The 22,116-nt window shown below is 46.4% G+C and overlaps 1 protein-coding gene and 2 long non-coding RNA genes across 8 annotated transcripts in view; 1 reads left to right on the forward strand and 2 right to left on the reverse strand.

Annotated features, from left to right (window-relative positions):
- LOC128094007 (uncharacterized) overlaps positions 1-750 on the reverse strand; it is a 7,033-nt gene extending 6,283 nt beyond the window's left edge. For both annotated transcript variants that reach the window (XR_008212818.1, XR_008212819.1), the window contains exon 1: positions 531-750. This is a non-coding gene — a long non-coding RNA (uncharacterized LOC128094007). The remainder of the gene's footprint in view (positions 1-530) is intronic.
- Ms4a10 (membrane spanning 4-domains A10) overlaps positions 1-20,803 on the forward strand; it is a 21,283-nt gene extending 480 nt beyond the window's left edge. The window contains exons 2-8 of one of the 4 annotated variants that reach the window (XM_052712010.1): positions 12,990-13,206; positions 13,529-13,648; positions 14,596-14,652; positions 16,176-16,307; positions 17,287-17,397; positions 17,965-18,058; positions 20,683-20,803. In XM_052712010.1, the coding sequence (XP_052567970.1) occupies positions 13,030-13,206; positions 13,529-13,648; positions 14,596-14,652; positions 16,176-16,307; positions 17,287-17,397; positions 17,965-18,058; positions 20,683-20,693 (702 nt within the window). In that variant the 5' untranslated portion in view covers positions 12,990-13,029 and the 3' untranslated portion in view covers positions 20,694-20,803. Of the gene's footprint in view, positions 1-12,989; positions 13,207-13,528; positions 13,649-14,595; positions 14,653-16,175; positions 16,308-17,286; positions 18,556-20,682 lie in introns of those variants that run through there. The other 3 variants (XM_052712009.1, XM_052712008.1, XM_052712011.1) reach the window with 3 other exon arrangements.
- The window catches only part of LOC128094009 (uncharacterized), an 18,011-nt gene continuing 13,959 nt past the window's right edge, over positions 18,065-22,116 (reverse strand). For both annotated transcript variants that reach the window (XR_008212820.1, XR_008212821.1), the window contains exon 4: positions 18,065-18,169. This is a non-coding gene — a long non-coding RNA (uncharacterized LOC128094009). The remainder of the gene's footprint in view (positions 18,170-22,116) is intronic.

Below are 22,116 nucleotides of genomic sequence, written 5' to 3' on the forward strand. Positions count from 1 at the left end.
CAGCCTCTCTCCAGGGAGGAATCGGCTACCCACCCAGTCACCTACCAGTTGGAGATCCTGAGAGCTGAGAGGAGTGTCACCCCCTCCTTCTAATTCTGGTGACCTCAAGCACACAGAGAGACAGATTTGAGAAAGCAAAGGGAGAAAGGGACTTGTGGAAGTCCACTTTCCCAGAACCACACATAACATCAAGTGCCTAGCCCCGAGGCCCTGAGAAAGGTTGCTTTTCACATACCCGGGCTCCTTCTGAACTAGCATAACTGAAAACCACATCCTCTTAGGCTGGCAGCCAGCACGCTGTGACTCCACACCTCTGGTCCCTGCCTTTCTCTGCCTGACATGTCCATACACTCATCTACACACATGCACATCTATACACACATATTACATACACATATACATGCATGCGCATGTAAACACTCATTGCCCTCCCTGTTCTCTTGACTTCGTCTGCACCATCTAATTAGGGTCGCATTCAGAGCAAGGTTTTCTCAGCCTTCCAACCCAGACCTCCCGTGGACAGATCGTACCCATTCCAACACATGTTCCTTGGTGTCCAGCTCATTGCGCTGCAGAGTCCTGAAGGGCAGTGTGGGCTCCCAGTTCACTTTCTCCACATGCTAGGTACTCTCCCCTCTCCACAACCTTCCCAGCCAGCAGGAGCCCTTCCCAGCTCTGAGCAGGAGTCAGACGGAGGCAACTGTTGAACAGGTGTGGGTTCACTCAGGTCTGTGGGAAGACACAGATGAATCTTCAGCCTTTCCAGCTGCAGAGGGACTCAGCCTCTCCCGGAGGAAGACACCTTCCCCCGCCAAGGGCCTTTTTATTGTTCTCCAATTTCCACTTTCAGCAAGTTGATTTACATATCCCCAAAACATCCTAATTAAGCTTCCAAAGGGACAATGCCAAATGCAAATTCTCGGTTAAAGAATATCGCAGTAGGCGGAATTTTTCCCAACCAAGTTTTGCATAGGCTTTGCACCCTTGGGAAATTCTCAGGCAAGATTCACTTAGAAGACAACAAGAAACCCAAGTAACCGAGAAGCAGAAGGTGGATTAAGGCTAGGATTAAGAGCAGGTGTAGCTCTGTGGGAATTCTCCCACAGGCAATGAACTTCACACTCCTGGGGATTAGAATGGGATCTGTCTTAAGAGAGAACTAGACAAAGGTTGGGTGAGAGTCTAGGTGTAGGGCAGGTTGGTGGTATCACCGGCTTTTATTGCTACCTCTTCGTCCCCACAGTCCAGCCTTGAGGCAGGCACTGACATTCCTGTGTGCCCATAGAAACAGGCTTAGATGCTGAGATGCAGGAGTAGAGCCAGGGTTGGGCCTAGCTTGCCTGCTTGGAAGATTCATGTTCTGGCCCACTGAGGGGCTGAAGGGTCCTCCCAGCTCTGCTCTGCCTCCTAGCCTAAGGGAAAAGAGTCCAGAAAGTCCAAGGCTGAGTATAAATCACCAAGACCCTTAGGGGTCCCTGAGATACCAGACAGCTGGGTCTATGGGTCCTCAGCTGGCTGAGGAGCCTGGGAAAGGGGACAAGTAAATAAATTCTCCCTCATCCTGCCCATCCACTTTCACCCCAAGGCAGCTCTGCTCCAGCCTGGAGTCCTGGAGGCAAGTGGACTAAGCAACAGGACACAAGCATTCTAGAGGTCTGTAGCCTCTAACTGTTGGACTCCTAGGGAAATCTATGAGAGGAGGGTTGTGTGTGGGGAGAGAGGGGCACTATTGAGGAGGCTAGCAGCCTGGTGTGGTGGTCTGAATAAGAGTGACCCTGATAGGCTCATATATGTGGATACTTAGTCACCAGGGTGTGGCACTATTTGAAAGGATTGGAAGGATTAGGAGATGTGGCCTTGTTGGTGGAAGTGTGTCACTGGGGGTGGGCTTTGAGGTTTCAAAAGCCCATGCCAGGCCCAGTGTCTCTCCCTCTCCCTCCCCCCCCACTCCCCCACTCCCCCACCTCCTCACCCTCCCCACCAGGATGTAAAGCTCTCAGCTACTTCTCCTTGCTTGCCACCCTGCTGTTACACTCCCTGCCATGATGATAAGGAACTAAACTCTGAAACTACAAGCAAACCCCCAATTAGATGCTTGTGTTAAGAGTTGCCTTTATCATGGTGTCTCTTCACAGCAATAGAACAGTGACTAAGATAAAAGTTGGTACCAGGGACTGGAATATTGCTGTGACGGGCCTGACCATACTGTCTGTTGAAGAAATATAGAAGACTCAGGGACTTAGAACTAAAAAAAATGAATGCTTTGAGTGTAGTTTCATGGGCCATAGTAACAGAAGCATGGAAAGCAGAGGTGCTGAGAGCAAGGTAGATGATGAGAGCTGATTCAAGAGGTTGCAAAAGGGAAGAATATAGTAATAAGTGGCCTAGAAACCATTCTTGCTATTTTAGCAAAGAATGTGGCTGCTTTCTACCCTTGTTCTAAAAATCTGCCTGGGGCTAAGTTGAAGAGTTTTGGATTAAAGGTGTTGGCAGAGATGATTCCAAGACAGACTAGTGTTGGCGATGTCATGTGGTTATTAGCAATCACGTTTATGCAGGTTATAATGTAAAAGTGTAAACCAGACAAAGAGAAACACAAAATGTACAGTGTGAGAAGAAACAGAGTACTAGGATAGGTGATGTTGGAGCCAAGTCCAGTGCTCAAGGAGATAGAAAGTTTAAAGGAAATCCTGATAAATAGAACAATAGGAGTGGTGACATCAGGGCAAGACCCCACCCAGCTAAGCTTCCAGCTTGTGAAAAAGAATTAAAGAAAAGCTTAAGCAGTGAAAGAGACCAACAACAACATAAAGCTGATGCAAACAAAAGTAATTGAACAAGGGGGTCATGTTCCAGCCCCATCAAGCAGCAGAACTTGTGAGTTTCGGCCACATGGTTATGGCTTTAGAATCAAGGATACAGGAAGAGTGTTATGGAATCTTCCTCCATGGCTCAGAGAAGCACTGATGTGGCCAAGCATGTGTTAGGGGTATCCCTGCATAGATCCCCAGAAAGGCCATTGAGTGAAGCTATGAAGATAAAGCCTGGATTGCCTTGGAGACCTCAAGATGGAGATGTCAGAGTCATGGGATATCTGTCTGCCAAGAAGAGTTGCAGACTTGCCATGAGTCATCCCCAGTGGTGGACAGGTCCTAGCAGACAATGTAAGGAGTTGGTGAGGGAAGGAGGTGAGCCAGGCCATGGTGGCGGTGAGAATCTTGCAGCCTGACTGACTAGCAGCCAGAGTGCTTCTTTATTTATATAGAATTTAGTAAACAGGGATAGATTCATGTTGTTCTAAAACATAGATCATATCATTTTTGTTTTGAGACATGTGTTTCACTACTTTTGCTCATCGCTTAGTCATCATTGATAAACTATACTAGAACAGAGTTATCTTCTCCAATCATCTTACCTCATTTTGACATCATTGATAAACAGTTATCTTTTATGACCATTTTTACTCATTAACCCCATAACTCAATTTTTAAGAATCTAGAGTTGTACGTCAGCCTGTTCTCAGGCTAGTAGATCTGATTGCTTTAAAGATGCTAGACCAAAACAAAATCTTCAAGCCAGCCTGGGCACATTGCTGTTGCAGGAATCCTAAATGGTCTTATAATAAAAACCCAGAGCCAGATATTGGGATAAATATTGAGAGATCAGAGAGACAAAGGAACAAGTCACAGCCACTTCTCACCTTGTCAGCTCCTCCACAAATCCTCAGACTGAATGCCTCTGAGTCTTCAGCTGAAAGGGTTTCTCATTCCTGTCTCCTCAAGCCTTAACATGCCTTTCTCTGCCCAGCCATTTCACTTTCTATCTCAACTTTCCTAGTCCTGGGATTAATGGCATGTGTGTGTGCTTCCCAAATACTGGGGTTAAAGGTGTGTGCCACCACTGCCTGGCTCTGTTTCTCTCCTAGACTGGATCAATCTCATGTAGCCTAGTGTGGCCTTGAACTCACAGAGACCCAGACAGATCTTTGCTTCCTGAGTGCTAGGATTAAAAATGTGTGCCACCACTGCCTGACCTCTATGTTTAATCTAGTGGCTGGCTCTGTCCTCTGATCCTCAGGCAAATTTTGTTAGAGTGCAACAAAATATCACCACATTTCTCCTTTTTTGTCTAAAATAATAAAGAAAGTTATAACTAATATAAGAAAAACTATACACAATAAGAACAATAACTATATGTAATATATACAGTCAAGAACTACATTAACAATGTCCAGTCCATTAACATTTGACAAATTCAGAGAAAATACTCCATTATTTATCATATATTGGTGAATCCAAAGTGTTGTACCTAATTCACTTTCTATCCTAACTTGTATTTTCAACCAAAAATTATCTTTCGATATCTTTCAAACATACACTTTACACCTCTTTAGTAAATTCCCTTTCTGAATTTGTTAACAAGGAAAACTATAACTATAACTATCTAGTCTTCAGCTCCATCAGAGACACAAGAAGGAAATATTACTTAAGTAAACAGGAAGTGCAGGCAAGTGACTTCCAAAAAAATGTGAGAAATGACAGAAACAGCTGGCTGCCTGGACAATCACCCAAGTTTCCTCTGCAACGTTAGGGCATCCATCTTCAGCCTACAGGTCTAGCATATCAGACAGACTTTTCTGTGAAGCAGGATATTCTGAAGGGCCTTCCTACCTTGTCTTGGCAAGGTTTGGCCATCCTTTCTTTTGTGTCCTTCTTGTCTATTTTGGACAGCATACTGTCAGCAGTCAAGGCAAGGGCATTCTCTTGCCCAGTGGCTAACTTTTACCACAAAGAAAGTAAACTCCATAAGGAGCTTCTTCGATGCCCATCATCTTTTCTGAAGTAGATTGGTGCTGCCAGGAGCAGATATGTCTCATTGTCATAAAAAAAAAAAAAGAATCTGTTATTAAAACATCTTAAATGCCAAATTCTATAGATCTCTGAAGCGTTTGAAGATGACCTGTCTATCTAAAATATATCTCTGTTTGACCTTAAAAACATACCTAACCTGACTACAAATTTGATTGGAATGACTTTTAACTTGCACTTCTTCATTATCCTAGTTTGTAATAACAACTTTCAAGGACTAGCAATTTGCATTGCATTGTTAAATGAGCTGTATAGATACAATACCTTGAACAAGAGTAGAAATAAATGTGCAGTATGTTCCAACAAAAATAATCTCAACTTTGTATCAAAATATACAATTTGTATGCAATATACAAAAATCAAATCCAATACGATATAAATATTTTATATTTAAAACTATATTTAAATCTAGTAGTTGCTTTTTGAAAGTAGATTCAATAATCTACCTTTTTATCTTATCATATCCATATTCTCACTTTTTTTCAGAGTAGACATCCTATCATTTCTATATCTTTTTTAGAGTAGATTTAATAATCTACTTTTTATCTTATCATATCTGTATCCTCTTTTTTTTTTTCAAAACAAGAACCCTGAATATAATCTCCTTTGTAATCAAACACCTTAAACAGTGACAATTATCAATGTTCCCATTGAACAACCAAAAACCACCCACCCCACCTCTTGGGAATGTGGGCATCATGTTCTTAAATTTACTTCCTGCTGTCTGGGGCCTAAGGCTGTATCATTTGTTGTCCAGTCTCTGCACAATGGGAAAGTGCAGGGCTTGTCTCAAGTCTCGAGTCCTTGCTGGAGTAGTCTGTGAGACTGGATCATCTCAGCTAGCCATCTTGAAATTGTCCTGAGCACTTTGTAGTCCAAAGCCGATCTTTGGGTGGTGTTTGTCAGTTTAATGACATTATCATAGTCCATGTAGAATCATCATTGTGGGATCCCATCTTCTTTTTGGAGACTTCAGAGATTACATTAGGCCAGATTATTCCTTTCTTGGTGATTTTTTCAAGGTAGTTTTCCCTTCTTCTTTGGATGCTTATTTGCCCAAAGGTCTTTAAATTCCTCAAGATGGTTGTTTTTCTTTTCCTGGAAAGACAAAAACAAAACCCTGCCCAAACCCTAATTTTGGGGAGATTCCAAATCTAATCTTTTTTTTTTTTTTTTTTTTTTTTTTTTTGGTTTTTCGAGACAGGGTTTCTCTGTGTAGCTTTGTGCCTTTCCTGGAACTCACTTGGTAGCCCAGGCTGGCCTCGAACTCACAGAGATCCGCCTGGCTCTGCCTCCCGAGTGCTGGGATTAAAGGCGTGCGCCACCACTGCCCGGCCCAAATCTAATCTTTATCAATTTTGATTTATGGTTTCTCCCTAGTTTTTTGTTCTCTCTACTGTAGCTGTTCTATTATCCAGAACAGTCTGGTTTTTTTACAATAGGCATTAGGTTCTTTAATTGCTCTGGGAAGGAGTTTCTTCCAAGATCACTGGAAAGGACTGAATGGAATTTGACATGAGGGCCTGCCAGAGGCCCCTCAGGACATTTCCTGACAGCAAAGGCAAAGGATTACCTTGTCTGTCCCTTGTTGATCTACATTCAATAGTCCAATGTCTGCCTTTGCCACACCTTCTGCATAACCCAGAAGGGAGGGGAGTTCTGTTGGGATTATTCCTTGAAAAAACATTGTTTCTAGGAATGCAATGTTTACAGTCCCTTCTTAAGTAACCTTGTTTACTACAATTGAAACATTTGGCATTACAATTTTTCTTCAGACCTCTTGAAATCACCTCTCCTATCTAAGCATCATCATGGTCATGAGATTCAATATTGATTGTATCTCAGATCCATTCCTCCAAGGGTGCTGATCTTGCCTTTAATGGCCTAATTACCTGTTTGCATTGTGCATTAGCATTTTCAAAAGCCAGAGATTCAATTACTATTTGTCCAGCTTCTGAATTTGGTATCATTCTACTTACTGCTGAAGATAGCCTTTATAAGAAATCTGTGATATTTTCTTTTGGGGCCTGTATAACTTTAGTAAATGACTCAATTTTCTTTCCTACTTCTTCAATTCTGTCCCAAGCATTCAAGGCTGCTGTGGCATAAAGCCAGGGTGTGGTCATCATATAAAGATTGTTTTTGTATATCCAGCATAATCATCCTCCCCAAGAAGTTGATCTTGGGAGATTTCAAGACCTCTAGCCCTACTCCATTCCTTATTCAATGATCTTAGCCTCATCCTCCCACCAGGTCCTCCATTGTAATTGGGGACCAGTTTCCAAGACAGCTGTAACCAAATCTTTCCAGTCTTGAGGGATAATTCTATTACAAGTTGACCACAAATTTAACATCTGCTTCACATACAGTGAGTGCATGCCATATGAGACCATAGCTTTTTTGAATCTCCTCAAATCTAACATTTGCACAGGAGTCCAATCAGCTCATACACAGTCTTAGGGATATCTATAATTTGGTAGTACCTGTAAGGTTACTGGATAAATTAAGGTTGGCTGTTTGAAAGCCTTAGGCTATTTCTCTGTAACCTTATAATGCAATGCTGAAATTGGTTCTCTTTTAAATTCCTCTGTCTGGGTCTGAATATCTCTATAATCTGTATTAATTAGTTTTTCTAAGACTTTTATCTTGGCACTCATATAAAACAACTTTTTTAGGGATAAAATAAGAATGATCAAACCGATAATGTTTATAATTGACATTACATCAATCCCATCTAAGTTAATTATCCTCTTATTTAATTGTTCCATTTTCAGATTGTCTAGTGTATTATCAAACAGAAACCAAACTCCTCCCATTATTAATAGTGTTTCCCTTTTTTTTCCAATGTGGGAAAAAACTCTGTCTTTTTTTTTTTTTTAACTAATTCCCCCCTTTTAAGAAATCCCAATTGACTCACCAAATCTGCTGACAGTGATGATTCAGATGATGATAAAGTGAGGCAGCTATCTATCTAGTATGGCAGCAGCCAGAGCAGAGAGTCCAGTGAAAGCCAGAAGGAAGAAACTAAAGAGCCAGCTGTCTGCACGGGGAGGGGGAGGGGGGACACGTGAGAAAGCTGCTAATTCCGGCACATTTGGAGTCTGAGCCTGGGCCTGAGCCTAGGCCTGGGCCTGGGCCTGAGCCTGAGCCTGGGCCTGAGCCTGAGCCTAGTCCTGAGCCTGGGCCTGGGCCTAAGCCTGGGCCTAGGCTTGCAGGGTAGGGACCTTGTGCCAGGTGGGGTGGAGACTCTGGTTACATGCAGCCAGATCTGGCCTGAGCCAATGGCTGCAAAGCCACAGGCAAGCAGCTTTTTCATGAATTCATGCCCCAAAAGTTGGATGCCAGTTTGTTGCACGAATCCTAAATGGTCTTATTATAAAAACCTGGAGCAAGGTATTAGGGTAAATGCTGAAAGATCAGAGGAAACAAGCCACAGCCACTTCTCACCTCACCAACTCCTCAGCCAAAATGAGTCTGAGGATTCATGGAGACAGGGTCTTCTCTTTTTCACTGAGGAGTCGGCGAGGTGAGAAGTGGCTGTGGTTTGTTCCCTCTGATCTTTCAGCATTTACCCCAATATCTGGCTCTGGGTTTTTATAATAAGACCATTTAGGATTCGTGCAACATATTGCCATGTCCCAAGCAGTGTATTATTAACTCTTAATGGCCAGGGTGTCCAAGAAAAGTCCTCAGGCCAAAGCTGCTGCAGTTATTACTTAAATTCTGGCATAATACAATGTTTACATTTTATATCTTTACAGAATTTGTTTATATGTCTAATACTGACAATCTATTGTTCTTGGTCATATGACACCACAGTGGCTCTGCTTGTGCTAATTTTTCTAAGAAAGGGAGGTCCTGACGTCTCATTCTTATATCATCTTTTACATCATTCTTTGCCCAAAATATAAGTCTCTGTATAGGGCAGAGGTAACTTCAGCTAATCTAACTTTGTTGCTGTATATGCCATGTAATTGCCTGAGTATATAGTGGGAAGAGGCTTGCAATCTGATCTGTGGCCAACTCCTCTAGCCCACAGAATCTTGTTAACCTTATTAAGTTTACTTTGTTTTGATTATCTTGTTCCTGAGTAAATACAGGGACAGATGTTTCAAGAATGTCTCATAGCCTCATAAAGAGATCTCTGACTTCTTTTTTTTTTCTTTCTTTTTCCCTCTCCCCTCCCTCCCCAAGCTGAGGACCAAACCCAGGGCCTTGCCACTCTACCACTGAGCTAAATCCCCAACCTCTACCTCTGGCTTCTTTATGTGTCACAACCTCCAAGGCATAAGGAAGATCTTCCAGAAGATAAGGATATCTCCCTAAAAGTGGGAGGGGTGGTATGTTCAGGACTTTCCTGGGGAAGCTTAGAAGCAATACTCCAGGGAGAAGGCATAAATGATTCATAAGAAATTTCCCATCAATCCAATATCCTCAAATTGTACAGATATTAAAAGTCCCCCAAGTATGCAATAGGTGGAGATAAAAACCAAAGGTGGCACAGCGGCCATCATGTGGCTCAGCTTTGCTGGATCTTTGTCAAGCAGCTGAGCTGGCCTTTGACTTTTGCCATTCCCATCAGATATGGCTGTGCCACAGACTGGGTATAGAACCAGCCCAAGAGAGAGAACTATGTTGTAGTCAACAAAGCTGAAAGGAGTTGGGAGATCTGAAATGTGCTTTGTTATCAGACATGAAGATGATGCAGAGTTTGGAGTTTGCCCTGCTAGTTTTCAGTCTTGTTTTGGTCCAGTATTTCCTCACTGTGCTCCCTTTCCTCCCTTCTGAAATGGCAATGTATACTCTGTGCCACTGTGTGTTGGAAGTATGTGAACTGCATTTTGATTTTGATTTTATAGGTGGTTATGGTTTAGAGATTGCCATGAGTCTCAGAAGAGACTTTGAACTCTTGACTTTTAAACAGTGTTGAGACTGTGAAAGACTAAGGGGACTTTTGAAGTTGAACTAAATGCATTTTGCATTATGATATGGCTATAAGCCTATGGTGGCCATGGAGTGAAATGCGGTGGTTTGAATAAGAATGTTCCCACATAGGCCTATGTATTTGAATGTTCAGTCACCAAGGAGTGGTGCTATTTGAAAGGATTAGGAGTTGTGATACTGTTGGAGGAACTGTGTCACTGGGGGTGGGCTTTGAGGTTTCAAAAGGCCATGCCAGACCAAGTCTCTCCTCTCTCTCTCTCTCTCTCTCTCTCTCTCTCTCTCTCTCTCTCCCCCCCCCCCCCCCCCCCTCTCTCTCTCTGCCTGTGGATCAGGATGTACAGCTCTTAGCTACTTCTCCAGTGCCACGTGTGCCAACCATGCTGCCATGCTCCTGGCCATGATGATAATGTGATAATCTCTGAAACTGTAAGCAAGCCCCCAATTAATGCTCTCATTTATAAGAGTTACTGTAGCATGAATCTTAAAAAAGGTCTTATTAATAAAACAAACCCAGAGCCAGGTATTGGGATGAATGCTGAAAGATCAGAGAAACAGAACAAGCCATAGCTAACCTCACCTTGCCAGTTCCTCAGCTGATCTTGTTTCCTCAAACTGGAAACCTCTGTGTCCTCATCCAAAAGGATCTCAGCTGAACTGCTGCTAGAAGCCTAAAAGCTTAACAAGACTCCATTTCCTGGTCCTCATGCCTTATATACCTTTCTGCCTCCTGCCATCACTTCCTGGGATTAAAGGCATGTGTCACCATGCCTGGCTGTTTCCAGTGTGGCTTTGAACTCACAGAGATCCAAGTGGATCTCTGCCTCCGGATGCTAGGATTAAAGGCGTGTGTGCTACCACTGCCTAACCTCTATGTTTAATATTGTGGCTGCTCTGTTCTCTGACCCCCAGATAAGTTTATTAGGGTGCACAATATATTGGGGAACACAATATCACCACAAGTTACCTTTGTCATGGTGTCTTTTTTGCAGCAATAGAACAGTGACTAAGATACCTGGGAAAGGGGACAGGCTAAGGTCTCAAGTTCATGTCTAGGGAAGTGGGGGATTTCACAAGGAGGGTCAGATTGGGAGCTACATGTGGACGTCAAGTCTGTGTTTTTCAGAACAGTGATAGTGATCTCCTAGTTGTGTGGCCCTTATCTTAAGGACACGGCTCAGTCAGCAGCCTGTGTTTTACAGAGCAGTGATGACAACCTCTTAACGGCTGGCGAGGCCCTTATCTTAAGACCATGACTCTGGAATGAGAGTGAATTCTAGAGCCTGAAAATGAAAAACTGGAAAAAGACAGGCAGGATGGAGTCACCATGAGCAACGGTCTGCTGCTAACATACCTTTCATCTTGGCAAGTGGCAAGGGACTTCATAACCCACAACCCTTCCCCTCTGCTGTCTAAGGTCTGCCCCCTCCGGCCCCTCCCCCTCAAGAGCACACCAAGTTCCTCTTAGCAACTCTCCATTCCAATTTCAAGTTTGAAATAAGCCTTGAGAACCGAGCCCAGTCCCCAGTCCCCAGCCCCACTGTGATGCACCCATGAAAATACCAACAGGAGGGAACAGATGCCCAAAAACCTAGAACCAGAGGTTTGGAAGTTTGTCATTTAACCCCACAGAATATCAATTGCACAGCATGGCTGGACTCTTATGAAGAAGAGTCTATAACAAATTAAATGTAGAAAATATCCTTAGTATTAAAACAGAGAACATCCCTGCATGAGTCCTCAGAGCCTTGAAAAAGTAAGAAGAAAGTGATGTGTTAGGTTTTCTAAATTTATTTAACCATGGACCCCTTCAAGGCAGGCCCATTAGGACCAGTGTTCCATATGATGTGCTTTGGGAAGGGATGCTCTGTCCTCTTGAGTCTGATTTCTTATTGGATATCTGAACCGTTTCCACTGCCATGGCTCCCACAAGCAAGTGCCCAGGTAGGGACACCTCCACATCCCCAGTGCCCAGAGGACCATTGTCTTAGTGAGGGTCCCTATTGCTGTGAAGAGACACCATGACCATGGCAACTCTCAAAAGGAAAACATTTCATTGGGGCTAGCTAACAGTTCAGAGGTTTAGTCCATTATCATCATGGTTGGACATGGCAGCACGCAGGCAGACATGGTGCTGGAGAGGTAGCTCAGAGTTCTACATCTTGATCTGCAGGTAGCAGCAGAAGACTGTGAGCCACACTGGGCATAGCTTGAGCATAAAGCCCACCCCCACACTTCCTCCAGCAAGGCCACACCTCCTAATAGTGCCACTCCCTATGGCCCAAGCATTCACAAACATGAGTCAACGGGGACCATTGCTATTCAAACTTCCCTTCTCTCCCTCATCTCCCCAAACCCAAAAGACATGGGCTTCACCACAGGACCATGGTTTGGTTTACCTTCAGTTGTCTCATTCTAAGCCACAGGATGGAAACTATTTACAAAATGCCCACAAACGCCAGGCCTCTGACCCCTAGATCCTACCAGCCTGCAGGGTAGCCAGTGGGAGCGCTCTCTTTAAGTGTTTATCTAATTATTCTTTATCAATTAAAAACTTGGGAGTCAGATATCAGGGAAAGCATCTGAATGATCAGAGGAGCTGTGGAGAAGTGACCAGTGACCTCCCATCTCTTTCGTTTCTCCATCCAAAGGGGTCAAGACCCTCTCTAAGCCCTACCCTACTACTTCCTGTCCCTCTATTTGGCCTCAGTCCTCCAAAACCTCTATGGTTAATTTTGATCATCTACTAGCTAGCTCTGCCCTCTGATTCAAAGCAAACTTTACTGTCAGAATGTGATCAAAATATCACACAACGCTCTCTTATAGTGGGCATGAAGTTCATCTGCTCTTCATTTCCTGCAATCCCAGAGAGGCTGAGCACAGCAGCTAGCCCTCATTCCCAGATTCTAGATTATTCCAGTTTAAATCAAAGTCAATGGGCTTTCACTTTCTGAGTCCCCACTTGGCTTTGCACAGGGCCTTTTTCTGTGTGTACTTGTTATATGTGTGTGTGTTTCCTCACCCCTAGTAAAAGCCTTACTTTACCATCTGAAAACATACCAAGGTCAAACACTGCTGGACAAGGCCTCCACGATCCAGGGGGCAGAGGTGACATCGAGAGTCACAGCCAAGCCTTAGACACAAGCTGAACTCTGACAAGGCCTTCTCCTTGGCCCACAGCCAGGGTGCCCTGCCAGAGTCAGTGACTGCACAAGCTCCCATGATGATTTCCAGCAGTGGCACCGGGGAAATCTCTCAATGGCAGGGCCTAGAACCTGCCCAGCCTGCACAGAAAGTGGCCCAGCCCATGCAGAAAGGGACCAAGCCCCAGCATCTGGCTCCAAATGGGCACCTTGAGAAGCCCCTGGAGAGAAGTGTTCTTCTGCAGAAGCTGACTGTGAGTAGGGAGGAGACCCCCAGGGAGGAAATTGAGGGAGGTGCCTCATTTACACTCATCCTAAAATCAAGCAAAGGCAAGGAGAGGTTGGTGCTTTGTGGGGTGTAAACAGGGCCCAGGATACCAGCCCTATAGAGTCAGGGCAGGACAGATACCCCAAGTATGGTTTTGACATCCTTACCTGTCACTACAACAGGCCCTGGGGATGGGGTCCTTCCTTGATGACCAGGACACCTGAGAGGTGGGGAAAGAAACTCACTACCACCAGTAGGTCTAGGCACTGATGCCACCTCACTTTGGTTACTTCTGGCTTCCCACCCAGGTCTTTCACATCGCTATTGCTTTTGCACACCTGGCCTTTGGCGGTTACCTGCTCTCCACAGTTAAGAATCTGCACTTGGTGGTGTTGAAATGCTGGTATCCACTCTGGGGAGCTGTCTCTGTAAGTAGGAGCACAAATCAGTGGATTCAGGGGTACACGGGCCCTTAGGAGGCCCTTACATTGGAGGCTGGATGCAGCCTAGAGGCACAAAGCATATGGCCACCTTCCCCGTCTCTGCCCCATTCCCTCAGTCACACTAGACGTAGCTCCTTTCAGAGAGCACCTGTCACTCATGGGCCCCGTGACCCCCCTTTAATTGAAGCATGTATGTTGGACAGGGAAACGAGCCACTATGAGCTAGGCTCACAAGGATTCTGAGCATCCAAACTACCTTAGTAGCCAAAGCAACCCTAGTGCCCTCCACCCCTATCGGGCTCTTCCTGCAGCCACACACAGTTATAATCCACAACTCTGTCCTTCGGGACATCAGCCAGGATGAGAGACAATATGAGACACATACATGCTGTTCCCCAGAGGCTCCATGATCCTCCAGGACTCCAGGGTCCCTGGTCCGGCCCTGAAAACCACCTTCACACTTAGCCCCAGCTCCATAGTGTTCTCTTGGGCAAATGTTTTCACATCATCTCTAGCTTCCCTCCATCCCCACCGCCCCAGGTTGGCACTCCCACCACAGCGACAGGGCTTTCTACACATGAAGTGCCCATCACCCTATGGTCCCTGAGATGAGAACACAGCAAAGACTCAGCATATATGCAAAAGATAGATCCAAAACATCCTAGACCTCAGATCCAGGAGCAATGTCCCCCCAAGTGCAGAAGAAAGGTTGAGGTAGGGATGGTTACTGTGACCCCAGCTATGGATCTACATGAGGTCTAGAGGTTTGTGTCCTCCATGGGTAAGCATGTTGAAGGGCAGAGCCTGTCCACAAAGTGGTGTTTTCTGCCCCACCAGTCAACAGGGGTTTGATTTCTTGGAGAATGAAGAGGACTTTGTGGGTTTTGAAGTACCTCGACTTCCCTCCTTTGACCATCACACCTGGTCTGCAGTTTCTCATTTCAGGGATCTTGGCAATGACAACAAGGACATTTCCCAAGACCTCTATGGTGAGCTGGCACCCTGAGATCTTTCCCTCAAATCTAGGGGGAAAGACAAGGGCATCTGTGTACAGGGACGACCAGGACGAGTGGCCAGGAGCAAGAGCACTTCTTCAGGATGGAAGAGGACATCTGAGAGGCTCCAGATGCAGACAACTGGCTAGATTTGACAGGGAAGAAGGGGGGCCCCCCCAGAGCTCCTGGCTTCTCAGGCATGACTCCAGGCACCCATCCCTCCATCTAGATCAGACCTCGGCTCCTCTATTAGTTGCTCTTCTCTTCCTGTGACAAAGCGCCTGTTAGAACGTGACTTATGGATTAAGAGGGTACAGTCCACTGTGATGAGGAGGACTCGGCGGTGGGAGCGGGAGGCTGCTTGCTCACATCTGAGTGGATCAGAAAACAGAGAGAAGAATGCTGGTGCTCATCTGACTCCTTTTTATTATTCAGTCTGGGCACCCCCTCCCCACCCGTGGAATGGTGTTACCCACCTTTAGGGTGGGTCTCTCCCCATCATTTAAACCTCTCTGGAATACCCTCCCAGACACATCCGAAAATGTGTCTCCTCAGCGATTCCAAATCCACTCAGGTTAACGATGAAGACTAACCATTGCAGCTTCATTCCAAATCTATCAAACTTCTTTTTTACTTATTTATCCTTTCACGATTTCATGCATCTGTATTATGTACTTTGATCATATCTCCCCCCACCATTTTATTCTCTCTTCTGCCTTCCCCCTCCTACAAAACCCTTTCTTCCTCCCTTCAAGTTCTCTTCCTTCTTTCATATTTTTTCTTTGTTTTTTGTTTTGTTTTGGGTTTGTGACCCATTGTGTTTTAATTAGTGTTGCCTACATGAGCATGGGTGGGTGTTATTTACTGGAGCAAGGGCAAATCTAGCAAGTTTTGACTTTACTCATTATGTAGCCATCCAGCCCCTAAGTCAGGAACCTGAGGACCTCCTGGCTCTGCATCCCTTCCCCAAGTCCTAGGGCTGCTTCTAGATAACCCCTCAGCTCCACACCTTCTCCAGCCTATACCGTCTCTTAGCTCACTCTATCCCCATCAACTCTGATCTGGGGGAGTCATCCCATGCTATCTCCTCACAGCAGCCCAAGAGTGTGTTCTGGAGTATAAGCTTCTTGGGGGGGGAGGGTAACCCAGCAGAGGCAGAAGAAACCTGGCAGAGACCTGTGTGACAGGATGGAGGCCTATTTTAGGAGCTCAACAGGATAGATGGAGAGGAGGGGAGACCCTGGGGTATGAAGAGGCAAGACACCTCCATGCTCTTCCTGCCCTTCCCTGTGATGTCCTCTGGATGTTAGACTCTGACAGTTGGCCTACCTGACATAGAATGGCCTTTGGGGAGAGTGTCATGATGCACCCTTCTTTCCTATAAGCCTCATGCATCTGGCATCAGCTCTTGGAAGGACCAGTCTCCAGGTGTGGGGGGAGGGTGTCACAGACCAAATTCCTGGAAGGAGAGCCTTGAGTTGGATCACTAAGCTCTAACATTTCACCTCTGCTTGCAGAAGATACTGTGCGTGACAGGAAACGTCATCAGCTTCTTGTGTGCACTGGCAGGCCTCTTTGTCATTGCCAAGGACCTCTTTCTGGAGAGTCCTTTTCTATGGCCAATCTGGAGACCATACCCCAACGACACAGTGAGTTCCCCTCCCCTCATGATTCCTCTGATTCCAAGGAGGGAACAGCCTTGAGCATGGCTGAGAACAAGCAATCAGGCCTCACAAAATCTGCCCTGGAACCAGGCACTGCCAATCTGAACACATTCCTCCAGAGGCATGGTGGAAGCAGCATGCCTGACCTTCTCATGAGTCAACATCAGGAAACTGGACTGTGCTTCAAGTCACTATGTCCAGCTCTACTTTTACACACGGGAAAACTGATGCCCAGAAAGAGGGGATGTCCTGCCTGGTGCTGAGCAGCAAAATGACTGCAAGACCACACCCTAGAACTGCTGATTCCACAGCTAAGGCACCTCCTACCAACAGCCTGGTAGAGCTGGCTCAATCCACTTTGGCAGTGAACACTGAGGTTCAGAAAAGATAATTCAGTGGCCAGAAGTCACGCAGCAAGTCCAGGTACAGTGAAAGCTTAAAGCTTTCTTTAAGCTCTCAACAGTGAGCCCAGTGCCCTTTCACTGTATCATGGATGCCTCTACACCAGGAGGAAGCGCTGCCCCTCTAAGCTAGGTGCCAGGCTCCACCGTGACACACGGCGAATACACACACATGCTTCCCTGGTGAATGTCAGTAGCTTTGCCCCGAGTGGTTCCCAGCTCACCCTTCCCCCGCCCTGCTATGAAACACACTTTCTCTCTGGGCCTAGACAACCCCACAGGCTGAGCAGAGTTATCCAAATGACCCACAGGGCCACTTCCAGTTCTCCCAGGGTCTTGGAAGACCCTCTGGTCCTCACACTTTGGGAAACACTCACCCAGGCCCCCTATCGCCAAGCACTAGGCATGGAGCGTGATGGAAACAGCCCCCATCCCTCAGAGTCCCTCTCTACCCTCCCAGGGGAGCAGAAGCCCTGCTGCTTCTGCTGTGGATCTGCCCGGCCAACCCAGGTGACAGGCAGGCACCAAGGAAGCCCTGTCCTATCCCCCGCCACTCGCTGCAGGTCTATATCCAGAGACTGGAGCTGACCCTGCTCTGCTTCACCTTCCTGGAGATCTTCCTGACAGGATCCACAGCCGTCATAGCCTGTAGGACAGAACGTCTGCATGCCGAGGTGAGGCCTTCCTGGAGACAAACCCTCAAGACATGGGGACGTTGGGCAGCAGAGAGCTCAGAAGGGACAGACAGCAGGCAGGGCTCACAGACTGAGTACTTAGGAGATATCGGGTCCTCTGTGGAACACTGCATTCGTATCCATATAATTGACATAGCCATAGTGACACATATAAACGTAGCTTTACTTCATCTTCTCATCATCCTTTCAGGCAAGTGTGTGTGTCCCACTATACAGATAAGTAAACTGAGACTTAGAGAACGCACACCACCTTCTAAAGCTAGACCCAGCCCAGCCCACGTTGGGAATCCTAGCTGTGGGGGCTACTTGCTCATGGTCAACGGGACACTGGAGGTAGAACTCTAACTCAAACCCCACCAACTAACCCCATGGATCTTTCTTGATTAATGTTAGAGAGACAGTAGTCACACATAGGCCTCTGGAAGTTCCCTCATCAAGCCTCATGTGGACTTTGTGACTTCCAAAGTGATTCTGCCAAGACACACTTCGTAAATAGCTAATCATACATGTGCTAGGCCAATGGGGACAGTGATTTCTCTTTGGCAGGATAAGGATGACACCCCTCTCGTTCCTGACGCACCTATGGAACTTGAAGGTCTCTCGATGGGGCCACCACCAACCTATGAAGATGTGGCTCAAGGTAACACACAAATGAGCAAACGAAGAGGTGAAGGGTCTTCAGCCTAGGCTCCCCAGACCTTCACAAGTCACTGTGGTCACTTCTCCCCGGCACAGACAGGAGCCAGTTCCCCTGGAAAAGGGACAAACAGTGCTATTGTAAAAACAGTCCACCTAGGAATGGGTGGTGGTCCCTTCCCCTACACCACCCACCCTAGACCCAGATACCTCAGAGTCTGCGTCAGCTGGCCAGAGCCTACTCTGCTGAATCAGAGTAGGACCAGATGCCCTCCTTGCCAGCCTCCAGAGTAGCTCTTGGGTAAGCCCTCCATGCCCTAGTGGAGTTGGACTTTCCTTTGGGCCACCAGCTCACAAATAATGACACAGAGACTTATTATTAATTATGAAGGCTCAGCCTTAGCTTGGGCTTGTCCTACTAGCTCTTTTAACTTTTTTAAAAGATTTATTTATTTATTATGTATATAGTGTTCTGCCTGAATGTATGCCTGCAGACCAGAAGAGGGCACCAGATCTCATTATAGATAGTTGTGAGCTACCATGTGGATACAGGGAGTTGAACTCAGGACCTCTGGAATTGCTGCCAGTGCTATCTATTAACCTCAGAGCCATCTCTCCAGCCCTAGCTCTTATAACTTAAATTAACCCATTTATTTTAATTTACATTCTGTTGCGTGGCTTATTACCTCATCTCTCTGTACTGCCCATGCTGCTGCTTCCACATCTGGCTGGTGACTGCACCTTTTCCCCAGAGTTCTCTCTCTGCCCAGAAGTCCCGCCTATACCTCTTGCCTAGTTATTGGCTGTTCAGCTTTTTATTACATCAGTCACAGCAATACATCTTCACACAGTGTACAAATAGCCCACAACACCCAGCCTCCCATCCACAGTGGGTGCACGATGGCTGCCCATAGCTGGGGTGAATGGCCTAGGCTATTTTTAGGGTAGTCATGAATCATAGGGTTTGGGAGCAGCCAGAAGGATGTCAAATCAAAAACCATACAAGGTCTCTGTTTCTGGGGCCTCAGTGTCTCCATCTATAAATGGAGGGGAAATAAGGACCACGATCCAGGAGGCTCCTGTAAGCTCAGAAATCTGAGATCAGAAGTGGAGTTCAAGATGAAATTCTAGTCTGGGAATTCTAAACCTGCTCATGCTGGTGGGCAAGCCATGGGAAGGACCTGCCTCCCTTCTCTCCCAGTCTTCAGTACTCAGAGGAACTCACTCGCCAAGCTGGCTTATTTATGGGCCACACTGGGTTCCTTCTGTTTCTTTAAGTTGATTTGTTTCTTATTTTAAGATGTCTCTTTTTAGCCATAAAAAAATTTTTGATAACCAAAGTAAGCCCCCCAAATAACAAACACAGTGAAACTAACCATCACCAGATTCTTGACCCCTCTGCCCTGACCTCACCCGCCACTCACTCTGCTGCAGCCTCCCTAAGGCACCTTGAGATTCCCCAACACACAGACACATCCTACCTCTGAGCCACAGCCCTAGCCCTTCCTCCCGTGGACCCTCCTCCCCCTCTGACACGGGCAGAGCTTGCTCTGAGTCTTTCCTAGGCCACCAGCTCTGGATCACTGCTGGCCTCACCGACACTTTCCATCAACCTCCACTTCACACAAGCCCCAGGCACTGGAGAGAGTAGTCTAAGAATGTTCACTGGGAAGTGCTGGTGTAGCTCCACACTACGTCCTGTCCTGCCTGCACTGATGATGCACAGGGGGTGGTAGCATGGCTCCGGCTCTCCACAAAGGGTGTTTCAGTGAGGAGGTGGGATCAGTACATTCAAAGGAATGCCATCAACATCAGCCCTCTTAGTTCAAGGGAACCCTGTCCTCCCAGAAGCCCATCTCCCACACAGTGAGGACTCAGCACAGATAAACCCAGATTTTTCACTGGGTCCAGAGAGCACTCAGTTCTTGCTCTTGACTTGGAGGAAAGGCCAAGTGTCCCTGCACCCTATTTGATTCTAAACATCATTGAATTGTAATGACACGAGTCTATTTAAAGAAATGTATTATTTATTACATGTGCATGCTAAGAGTGGGTAGCTCAGTTGGTGGAGGGTTTTCCCAGCTGGGAAACAAGCAAAGCGGATCTCTTCACCTGACTCAGCTTGCAGAAAAGATGTGGATTTGAACTCTGACTTTAGCTCCAGTTCCCACGGCCCTTGAACTTGGAATTCTGCTTTCCAGCCTCATCAATCTTCTATGTTAGAAGAATCTTTGTGAATCATCTCACTTAACCTCATGTCACAGGATAAACTAAGGCCCAAATGGGTGATGCAGGCTCACTGAGTGTTACCCAGAAGGCAGTGTTGATGGGCATGAGGCTGGATCCCATGTCTGATGTTATTATCCCTCTGGCCCTGACTCCTCAGCCGTGTCCCAGCTGCTTCCTGGGGCCCTGAGAGCTGGAAGAAAATTTATTCTTGTGTCCAGCACCCATCCTAGCTCCCCAGCTCCCAAACCTATTGTTTCTCCAGTATGAGATTCGAGCCCCGCTGCCACCCCAGGACATTAAGAGAAACCCCCAAACACGGGCCTCCTCCTCCAGCACTGAAGGCTACTTCAGCACTGAGGCCGGTCATGGATGCCTAATGGTTATTCCTTTGTCCCACAGATAAAAACTGAATTCCTACAGTGGCAAATCCATCCTCACCTCCCTGTGGCTGGGACTCCAGTGTAAGACAGGCATGACTCACACAAATAAATGTACAACTGCTATAAAGAGAAACTGAAGTGTTTGAGAGTGTGATAGAAACAGGGGAAGTGAGCGGAGGTGTGCTAAGGGAGCCTACAGGTCCAGCTGTCCAGGCTCTGCCAACTTTTTTCTTTTTCTTTTTCTATTTTGTGTGTGTGTGTGTGTGTGTGTGTGTGTGTGTGTGTGTGTGTTTGCATGTAGTGAGCCTATACATGCATGCATGTTTGCATGTGTGGGATATGTAGGGGGTATGCATGCATATGTGTGCTTGTGGAGGCTATTGATGCCGGAAACCATCCTAGATCGAATGTGGAGCCTAAGGTTTATCCTTATTCTTCCTCCTTATCCATTGAAGCAGGACCTCTCAGTCTAACCCAGAGCTTGCCAATATGGCTGTTCCCACTGGCCAGCCTGCTCTGGGAATCCCGTGTCGCTCTGCCTTCTAAGCCTGGAATTACAGGTGAGTCACAGTGCCTACCCAGCATCTACATAGGTTCTGGGGATCTGTAGTGGCTAGTTTTATGTCAACTTGACACAAGCTAAAGTCACCTGAGAGGAAGGAACCTCAATTAAGAAAATGCATCCACAAGATTGAGCTGCAAGCCTGTAGGGCATTTTCTTAATTAATGATTAATGAGAGCCCAGCCCATTGTGGGTGATGCCATCCTTGAGTTAGTGGCCCTGGGTTCTATAAGAAACCAGGCTGAGCAAGCCATGTGGAGCAAGTCAGTAAGTAACTTCTGCGTCAGCTCGTGGGAGGCACGAGCTAACGCAGAAGTTTCTGACTTGTTTGAGTTCCTGTTCTGACTTCCTTCAATGATGTGCAGAAGTGTAAGCCAAATAAACCCTTTCCTCGTCATCTTGCTTTTTGGACATAGTGTTTCACCGCAGCAATAGAAACCCTAAGTCACAATCCAAGCTCCAATCCTCACCCTCACGTGAGGCAAGTACTTTCACCACGGAGCCATCTCCTCAGCCCTGCTAGTCCTTTCTCCCAGAGACTTAGTTCTTCCCAGGCAAGACCTAAGTCCTCTCCTTCTCCTCCCGTACCACTCCCTGTGGCTGTGATCACTTCCTCCTGGTCGCTCTTTCCTCTAAACTCTCCTGGTGCCTGGCATTGATTCTGAAGCCAAGTGCTTTGAGTGTGCGAGGCCCCTGCCAAGGGCTGAACACTGTTACCCACCAGGGTTCGGCCAGGAAAAATATCCCTAGGGATCCATGCTGGGACTTAAGGAATTGGCACATGAGATTACAGAGCCTGGCAGAACAAGGGCAGGCAATCTGCAGAGAGGCAGTCTGGAGGGCTGGAGCCACCACCCACAGGAGACTTCCTGAGTCTTAGAAGCTTCCATC

The sequence above is a fragment of the Peromyscus californicus genome, unplaced genomic scaffold (genome assembly GCF_007827085.1).
Source record: "Peromyscus californicus insignis strain IS unplaced genomic scaffold, ASM782708v3 Scaffold_4__1_contigs__length_199733344, whole genome shotgun sequence".
In the NCBI taxonomy this organism is placed as follows: domain Eukaryota; kingdom Metazoa; phylum Chordata; class Mammalia; order Rodentia; family Cricetidae; genus Peromyscus; species Peromyscus californicus.